The sequence below is a fragment of the Pungitius pungitius genome, chromosome 1 (assembly GCF_949316345.1).
Source record: "Pungitius pungitius chromosome 1, fPunPun2.1, whole genome shotgun sequence".
Taxonomy (NCBI): domain Eukaryota; kingdom Metazoa; phylum Chordata; class Actinopteri; order Perciformes; family Gasterosteidae; genus Pungitius; species Pungitius pungitius.
The window spans coordinates 33,157,973-33,167,855 of NC_084900.1; the positions used below are offsets into that span (position 1 = coordinate 33,157,973).

Below are 9,883 nucleotides of genomic sequence, written 5' to 3' on the forward strand. Positions count from 1 at the left end.
CAATTCACAGGTATTTGTGCCAACAACGTTTGTGGCTGCGTGCGCCGCAAAAATTATGAGTCACTCACCCCTGACAAAATATCACTCCAGAGTGTTTTTTAAAAAGTTGGCAGCTCTGCACTGTGTCAATGTGCGCAAAGCCACTGTGACGTATGCGAGAAAGACACCACTGAAAATGGCGACGCTACCTCACTGTAATACAACAAACCGCTAACACGTGCTAGCAAACATTTTACACATTACATTTACACATTACATTAATTAACACAATTAGTCTAAATCGACCAACCAGAACAGAACGAATTGATTAGTTTAATTGCAAAGGAAAGGTAACATGCAAACTCAGGGAGGTTACAGAGGGCCTCCATCATCCTAGCTAGCGTTCGTTCTAGAATAACTAGTCAGTCTTTTAAAACAGCGTAGCTAGTAATCCCTAAAAACTTTAGAAGGTTAAATGTAATAAGTGTATCGATTATATTAGGGGCATTTCATCAGTTACTGACCTGAGAAAACCGGAAATGAATAAGACAGGCAACCGTGTGGCTTCTTTTGTCTTCTCGAGCGACACGAGACGCTGCACGCGCACATAAACGTTTAGGACCGCGAGTCGAAACCACAGCGCTGCACTGCCCCCTACAGGACACACACGTAACAGAATGTCACACGACACACGTCTTTTCTTCCAAATCAATGAAAATAAACAAACATGTGACTATACGTTTTGTGTGTGTCACGTGGTGAAAAAAAGAAGATGTATAAGCGTCTTTGTCCTTTTGTGACTTATGCTGACACCTACTGTTTAGAAGAGGTAACATTTCAATGTGTCACTGTGTGTTTCAGAAATAAGAACCAAAAGGCCTACTTTCTACTGCAAAATAGTGTTGTTTTTCAGGAAAAGAGGGACACCCGGATACATTCCCTAAAATAACTATATTTCTGAACTTCTTTGACCAAATTAGAACCATTTTTTTTGCTACTTTGAGACCAGTGTTTTATTTACACCTTTCAGATTATAGGAACCTTATGTTTTTCCAGGAAATTTAATGTAGAATCCACATTTTTAGACTACTGATATTTTAGTTTTGGGGAAATTTACGGAAAAGTACACGTTTTGTTTGAAGTTTTGTGAATTTACGTTCCTGTATTTTATGATGTGATTTGTCACTGTGACTTTTTGCATTGTTTGCCTTCTGCCTGTGTGTTATAACACAATGCATATGGTCTATAGTATATGATGTCTGCCAAGTGTGTTTTTATTGAGTTAAATATTTATAGCACTCCTGGCACTATAAAGCTTAAAAGTAATAAGAGAAGCAATAATGAAACAGATTTCCGTTTAAATACACTTTAAGGAGAGAAAAACTAAAATGGCTATGGTCAGCAACTGCAATAATTACAAGCGCAACGATGTCCATGTCCAAAAGTATTCATAAATTGCATGTGGAACATCAAGGTGGAGAAAACAGACAATACATATATCACAATTGATATCTTGATGACAGTAGTACTGGGGGATGGGGAGTTATGATTGATAACAAAATAAAACTGTGTACTCAGGACCACGTTGTATCATTTAACCTTTTGGACTTAACAAAAACAGAGAGCGACTTCTGTTACATGACACTGGTTCGCAGCACATGACAACAACAAATCCATTTAAACGTCTGCAAAATTCGAAGATCAAAAATCATCACTATGTTTTTGCTCATTAGGACAGCTATTTATTTTCTAAAATGCACATTTCACATGTTGGAATTACATCATTGTTATGCTCAATTGCACTATAATTAAATGCAGGGTCTTTGTTCTGTATATTGGACTTCTATTTTGATATACTGTGACAATGTTATAGTATTTCTATATAATATATTTCAGTCAATATTAAATTAAATTAAATTAGAATGTTTAATGAGTCATACATTTTCTGCAGGAAACACTTATTTAATACTTTATTATTTAAATAATATGTATACTTTTAGAACGTTCCGCTCATCTTCTTTTCTTCTCTGTGTGTTTGGCATCCACACGTACACTGCTACACAGCAAAGCTGCATTTCTGGGAAGAAATAAAATCTCTTTTCGCTTTTGCATGTTATTTTAAAAACTAATCTCTCCGCTCCTCTGTTTCCTTTGACTGAAGTACAGGATAGAGGCACCCTGTACTTCAGTCAGTCTCCTCTCTCCCCCCCGTCTTTTTTGTAACCTCCTTCTTCTTCTCCTTTTTGTCCAGTTCGCAAGTCCTTCCCTGTCAGACAGTCTCAGACATCCCTCTTCCTGGTGTCCGCCGACCTCACAGGGAAGAGCATGTCACTCTCTAAGGAGAGGTCGCTGCCCATGCCGGCCATGCGGCTCCGCAGCAGGAAGTGTGTCCTCCTCTGCAGCACCCTCTGCTGGTCCTGCTTTAACTCCACGTAGGACCGGGAGAAGGTGTGGAAGATGGAGGTGACAGGGAAGGCCATGAGGAGGATCCCGCTCAAGATGCTGCTCAGCGCCACCACCTGACCCGGGATGCTCCTGGGCACCATGTCCCCGTAGCCCACCGTCGTCATGGTGATGACGGCCCACCAGTATGTTGCGGGGATGCTGGTGAACTCCTGCGTGGCGGCCATTTCATTTTCAATCAGGTAGAGCAAAGGGGAATACAGTGCTATGGCGACGCACAGGAAGAGGAGGAGCAGTCCGAACTCCCGGGTGCAGCGGCGCGCCGTCAGGCCCAGAGTCTGCAGGCCCAACGAATGGCGGGCCAGCCGCATCACGTAGAGGATGCGCAGGGCTCTCAGGACGCGCAGCACCAACCCCACCTTGTCCAAGTAGCTGTTGCCGGAGCCCAGGCGCTTCTCTCCTTTGGAGGTGCTGTCCACGGCCAGGGTGATGTAGTACGGCAGGATGGCCACCACGTCTATCAGGTTCAGCGGATGCCTGAGGAAGGCCAGCTTGCTGCGGTCTTGAATGAAACGCAGGGTGAACTCCAGGGAGAACCAGGCCACACACACGGTCTCCACTATGAAGATGTTGTAGCACATCTGGGAGCATTTGCCCTGGGGGGGGGAAGAAAAGACAAAAAACTTGAGTTAGTATGGCTCATCGTCAGCATGTGTGAGGGATAGCTGTTGTCACTAGAGGGAACCACTAGTATGTGAAATGAAAGAGGTTCAGCACTGTGGGAGGCTGCAGCATTGCACACACAGTGCAAAATGTTTCTACAACAAACAAAATAAAGAAAGGAAAGGAATTTTCTCTTCATAGAAGAAGCTCACTTGCACATTGTGTCTTCAGCAATTATTTTGAAATACATTTTAGGAAGGTTAGATATGATTTATGTTTGAGTAGTGCCAGAAAAACGTATTGACCGTCACCTTAAACATGGTCCTTCTTAATAAATTCACGCTTTAAGCTTTTTTGGAAAGCTTTTTGTCATGTGACACGGTGACGAGGCTGAATTAATGCGTGGCTGAGAAGGCTCAAAGCATTTCAAAGCGTACATCGCATGGAGCGGAGCTTTTGAACGCAGTCCATATCAGGGCAAAACATCATTATGAAACACACTCCCACAGAGGAGGAGATGGTTTGAGTAGAACCATACAAGCACCTGAAAACTCCAGTAAAACCTTGTTCTCACTCAGGAACACTGACACACTTTCAGTGCAACGCTTTGTTATCTGGCTGCTAGAAATTAGAGGCGGCGGAGTTGTTAGAGTGCAATTACTGGCACTTACTTTTAATTTAAAAGCCTTGTGGAAACACACACTGCGCATAGCAATGGAAAATACGAAGCCAGTGTGTCAAGGCAAACACAATACTGTAACTTCATCAGTCCAGGCGTTGTGTTTGTTTAATTTTGTTTTCATTATCTGTTAAATTTTTCCCTGAACATTGACTAATGATTGACTTAATAACTGTGCAAGCGATGATATCAAGCTCAACCCACGCATGAACTCGCTTAATGCACTGGAGCTCCCAGAAGCCACATGATAAATAAAGCACACAGAGCAATAGTCCAACATTAAAGTAGCCCGCATCTGAAAGTTGAGTCAGCCCCATGACGAGCGTTTAGCATTTACTCAAAAAAACAAGAAAAAAACATTGAGATTTTGTTTTTCTTGCCCTCCACCCACTGAAAGTACCCCACATACAGTATCAGTAGGCTACTTGATATGCTGAGTGTATACAAGAAGTAAATGTAAAGTGGCGGTTGCTATCCACTTCCGTCCAAAGTAGATATTTCCATTAAGGAATTAAAAACATCTTTGCACTTCAATTCTGCAAGGAAATAAAATAAAATAAAATGTGTGTCAAGTCGCTGGCCTCTACTCACCGTCTCCTCCTCTTCCCTCATGGCAGGCATGGTGCTGATGGACAGGTTGACCGCGGTGATGGTGACGAACATCACCGACAGACAAGCGAAGATCTTCCCGGGCAGGCCCGAGTGAGGCCTCTCCACCATGTCTCTCAGCTTCCCCATGCAGCGATTGAGTCTGGACTCTGCCGCCTGCTCCCTGCGTCCGCCGTCCGAGTCCAGCAGGTCCTCCAGGAGCTCCTCTTCCTCCTCCGCCCTCTCCATGGCCTCGAGCTCCTCCATGCGCTGCAGCAGACGCCGGCGGCAGCACCACTCCAGGCTCTCCTCTGGGACCCCCCAGTAGAGGAGCTCCTCTCGGAAGGAGAGGGCGCACATCTCCCTCAGGGACCGCAGCTTTCCCGCCCGCACGAAGGTCAGGATGGTGCGGAAGGCGCAGGGGCTGCGGTCGAAGAAGAACTCGTTGTGGGTGACGTCGTAGTCGTCGCACACGCCCATGATCTCGTCGAAGCTGCTGCACAGGTGCAGCTGGCCCAGACGGGACAGCGGGAAGTCCTCCAAGGTGGTCCAGGGCAGCTGGTAACGCAGGCCACCCACATTGATGATGGCGTGGAGCTTACGGGCGCTGGACAGTAGGGTGTCGCAGTGGATGGAGCTGAGCTCCGGGGCGCGCTGCGCCCTCTTGTAGAAGGCCCCCTTTTGGGGCTCCTCTTCGTGCAGGGGAGGCGGGTTGAAGGAGGAGTCGGAGCCACAGCTCAGGGCACTGTAGTCGTAGTCGGAGCCGTCGCCCGCTAACAGGGTCATCTTTGCTGGCCCACTCGCATCCCGGGGATCAGCCCGCCAACATCACGCCGCCACCCTGCAGAGAGCGGAGGGCGTTTCTGTTTACACGTTTAAGGCCACATCAGAAAACCCCTGTTGGGGTAGGCACATTTTATTAAAGCTCTGAAAACCCATCAGTGTTCCAGTAGAACGTAGGGATCGTTAAAAGGGACGGTTAACAATATTGACCTTTTCTATGATGTCGGAGAAATCAGTGTTCTCTGAAGAGTCACCCGTTCCCGTTTGAAGGCTCTAGCAGTCGTCTTCGTGGCAGTAACACCACAGCTTGCAAATGCTAGTATCTTAATTGCCTCTAATTTCCCGATTTCTTTGTACCAGACTGTAAACATTTGTGCTGTATTGTCGTGGGTGATTTTCTGTGGGGATTTATCTGCTTTTGCAGCCAGATTCGATTTGCCATATTAACCCATCCTGGTTGCCAGGTCCTGATTGTTGCATGCACATGAGAGATGTAGTGAACTTCGTATGTCACTCTTGGAATAAAAACATTCCAAAAATGTGAAATCACACACAATCACTGATCATTGAGCATCGAGTGATAACAACTTCACTCCCAACTGTGTGCATGAACATCTGTTACCCACAGCAGCCAGGGATTTATCCATAATGGCCTGATGCTATGCTGCCTTATCTCAGATAATTCCCTGATGTAACTCCTTTGTGCAGTTACTGAATAAGGCGTGTTTTCCACAGGGGGCTTTTTAGCTTTGAGAGGTTTTACAAGCAAAACCAGATGTATAAATCAACACAAATAGAGACAAAGATCAATGTATCTAAAAGGAGGAGAGAGAATGAAAGAGATGAGGATTGTATGTCACTGGTGCAAAGGGTACCTCATGGCCTGTGTCCAAACTAATTCAATCAATTACAGTAATTTTAGGGGGAGGCAAGTTAGCCCGTCAGGAATTAAAATGTCTGTGTTCTGGGTCAGGAAGAAGACCTCAGTTTCTAAAAACAGGGACGTGAATGTGTCACTGAATAGTTATTAGGCACCTGCACTGTCAGCCTCTGTGAGTCCCTGATTATAGTCGGCGCCACATCCCGCCCATGAAATTGGAGCAAACTCTCCAACACCCTGCTTTGTTGCATTAACCTTCCATTCTTCCTAGCAGTGTTTCATTTTAAACATTATCTGATAGCTCACATGTGGAACTTTGAGTAGTGCTGTCCATCAAATCCTAAACCGGGCCGGTGAATGAAAGATAATAACAATAATTTTAGAACAGATTAAAACCCCTCCTTTTTGCTCCTACAAATGCGACAGTTCTCACATTCTCCTTCCATGTGGCGGGGCTATCGGTACGCCTACAATACACCACCAGTGGATGTGCACAGGCCTCCGCCACTCTCCCAGATTAAATCACACTTAACCCCTCCAGGCTGTTTGATTTCTCCCTCTGCCTTTGTGCAGAGGCAAAAGCACAGTCGACTCAGTCACCAGAGCATTTTCTCAAAAACCCCTTTTCTGCTTCAGATGTCTCCTCTGGGGGGGGGGGGGGGGGGGGTCTATTTCGCGAGCAGAGATGAAACACTGCAAAGAGATCGAAGCTGTTCCCCCCCACCAGATCGGCTGAGGTCTGGCCTTTCTCTGTGCCAGGGTTATCGCAGCTAAGCCACAGGGCACGTTCTCCAGATTGCCTGGTGAGTCACTGGGTCACTGGGTTGTGAGTCTCTGGTGCCTGACTGCGTTGGGCACGCATTACCCACGGTGCCCTCCCGCGGAGTCTCAGAAGAGTTTCACTACCGTCAATATTAATGGAGATAATCGCACTGGGCGCAATGATGGTAACTGTCAGTGCGAGGTCGAAAAGCAGAGCAAATCTTTAAAGAGTTCTGAAGCCTGTGAGAAGGGGAGGTTCAGTGTGGTGAGAGGTTTGTGCGACATTCCTGTTCATCGGGATCCCCCCCCCCCCCCCCCCCCCTCGATTGATCGGCTGGAAAAATGTATTTAAAATGAACAGCAGAGTATGTGACTCAGTCATTGAATGATCGCTATTCATGGCTACTGATATAAATATTGGTATAGTGCTGTGCACGTTGTAAAGAGTCAGGATTGGACAGATTTTTCCAATCTGTCTCTGAGAGGAAGAGACGCAATTGAATGTGTGTCTATGAAACACAAACACATGGTAATTAAATTACATTAAAGCTGTTGGACTTCCGGTAACAGCTGTTCAGTGCATCGGGGGTCTTGTTTTTCTTTTCTGCATATAATCTAAAAACTATCTATTCTTATTGGCATGGTAATAATGTATTCTTGTAAGCCTCTGCATGTCAAGATGTTTCAGAAATGACAGATGTCATCCTGTGCGCTTTTTCTCTCAGGCTAAATGGCCATTAAGACACCCCCCCCCCCCTCTCCCCCACACCCCGCTACAACCCATACTTCTATCTCATTAACAGCTCACTGCTCTCTAATGGACCTTGAGAGGGTGGTTTTACAGAAATGGATTTGAAACCACCAGGACCAAACTTTCTTCCTCTTTCTCCCTCAGGAATCTGGTTAAGCACGGAAACAGTCACTCAGGGCACGAGCCTTTCCAACCCTGGAGCCTTCGTGCTTACAGTAAGTCCAGCAGGAATAGTTGTAAACATAAAATGTCTCTTTTTGTGTTGAAAAGTGGGCGGCATCAATGCCTACTGGAAGGAGCTACAGCTCCAGGGCAATACGTGTCTCCCCATTGCTGGATGAGACCATGTGTTGGTCGCAGAGAAGTATGCCGTGGCTACAATGCGCTTCAATAATGTGCTCTTTAGCAGTAAGGATTTTTTTTATTCTGTATTCATTAACTTATCGCTCGGCCAAACGCTGGCCTGATTATATTTTAAAGGCTGCAAAGAGAGTGACCTTTTAAAAACCGCTACCTTATCGGTACCTTTTTTTCCGTCTCCATCTTTCGCAGCCCCTCCCCTGTCTGTCTGTCTGTCTGTCTGTCTTCATAAAGCACTCTATCCTCCAGACGGGGTCTGAGCCGACAAACCAAATCCCCTCATTTCTGCATCAGCGCTCCACATCATGCCCCTAACAAACTGCGACATAAAATGTCCAATTGACCCCCAGAAAAATCTCAACAACACCTCAGCTCTACGCCTAAACGTACATACTGTACATTGTGGATGAATGTGCGTTAAACACACGCAGGAGCTCAACTGACTTCATTAAGTACAGATTGCATAACAATACATTTTTGAAGGAAAAAATACTTTAGTTGATGTGATGGATTAGATGTACCACACAAACAAACACACTGGCTGGGTCGATGAATGCAAAGGGAGTCTTTGTGAATAACAACATCGCCGTGTTATGGACGGTACCCTGAACAGCACAGCCACATGAAGAAAAGGTGCAAGTGAGTATTGGTCTTGGTGGTGTGGAGAGGTGCGTCGCTCAGTTTGGACAGGATATAAAAGAGGAAAGTTTTCATTGAAACACACACAGCCTGCACTGTTTTAATGCAGAGAGAGAGAGAGAGAGAGAGAGAGAGAGAGAGAAAAAGGTGTATCCAACTTTCGCTTTCATCCATCACTCGGTTTGTGTTAAGTCTGAGCCTTGACTGAAGATCTCTTTGTGTACCCACTGGTGCCCTCTGGGAAATTGTGCCACTGGCAGGACCGCAACTCTTCGATCCGCTCTAATGAAACACGAGGACATGCCTCCCAGATACCTTACACATAAAGGCACCTGGGAACAGCCCATTGCAATGAGTTGGGCCCTTCTTTGTGGGGGTGAATCCGACTATTAGCTGATAGGACAGGACAGAGTCATGAGTTCATCTCATGATGGTCCTAATTACCTGGAGGAGGGAGAGAGGATGAGCTATTGCGTATCATATATCACTGATCCAGAGTCTAAGGGATGCATTTGCTTTGTGGACTCATAATCACATTATTGCGCATAATCTCGAATCCTCAAAATGAGACCATGTGCTGTTTTGAAAAAGATCTCTCCCTCTAACATAACATGAGTCAGTGTTTGGAGGACTTGAAGTGGCTCTCAGATTCGAAAGTTTCTCTAACATCAATTTTCATTTTCTAATTTCAAGTTTTTATATTGTTTTATTTCCTAAATGTTAAAATGAAATAAAGCATACTAGATAAAGTGTCCCTCATGAAATATCCATAATTCCTGACTGATAATAACATGCTTTAATGTATCTTCAGCCTTGTTACCATGGTGTCCAGCATGCAAGTCATTCTCATTTGTTAACGACATCTTGTCGATAAAATATTGCTATTTTGATTAAAAGCGGAATGATTATTAACAATTTTACTAAAGCATTTTACAATAAAAAATGAATGCTTTTAGAAAGGATTGCAGTGCAACATTCAGAAATGTGTTTTGTTTTTGTAAATTAGGAAAACCATGAGATCCGCTGACTAGTCAAATGCGCTACCCCAAAAATGTCTCGATATCAACCTCAATCAGCTGCAGACACATCGGCCCTGCCGTTCCCAACTTCTCGCTGTGAAAAGAAACACCTTGCTGCATGTGAACAAACTCTCAACGTGTGACTTTCAGCAACAATGTCGTTATGCACCATGGTAAAAAAAGGAACGAAGATACTCACTGCGCTCAAGAATGGGATCCTAAGCAGCCGTTAGTTTGCTGAAGGCGCTGAGAAGGATGCGCGCCAAAGGGAAACATGAAATATTTTCATCCTCCGCCGCTCTGCTCCATCAGTGCACGTCAGGCACTCTGGTCTTGTGGAATACAATGTGGTTGCTTGACGGTCATGAGCAACAGGC

At 45.2% G+C, this 9,883-nt stretch overlaps 1 protein-coding gene across 1 annotated transcript; it reads right to left on the reverse strand.

Moving 5' to 3' along the window:
* Positions 1–1,320: 1,320 nt before the first annotated feature.
* kcng1 (potassium voltage-gated channel, subfamily G, member 1) lies at positions 1,321–9,883 on the reverse strand. The gene is made up of 3 exons (XM_037480961.2): positions 9,706–9,883; positions 4,316–5,153; positions 1,321–3,038 (listed from the first exon to the last, which is right to left on the reverse strand). Exons 2-3 carry the CDS (start codon positions 5,096–5,098, stop codon positions 2,259–2,261), a joined length of 1,563 nt encoding a protein of 520 aa, XP_037336858.2. The 5' UTR covers positions 5,099–5,153; positions 9,706–9,883; the 3' UTR covers positions 1,321–2,258.

Excerpts from the sequence above, each read along its gene's own strand:
- kcng1 (XM_037480961.2), bottom strand. The coding sequence starts at position 5,098 with ATGACCCTGTTAGCGGGCGACGGCTCCGACTACGACTACAGTGCCCTG. Across the intron at positions 3,039-4,315 it reads TGAGGGAAGAGGAGGAGACG|GGCAAATGCTCCCAGATGTG; the intron begins GTGAGTAGAGGC and ends TCCCCCCCCCAG.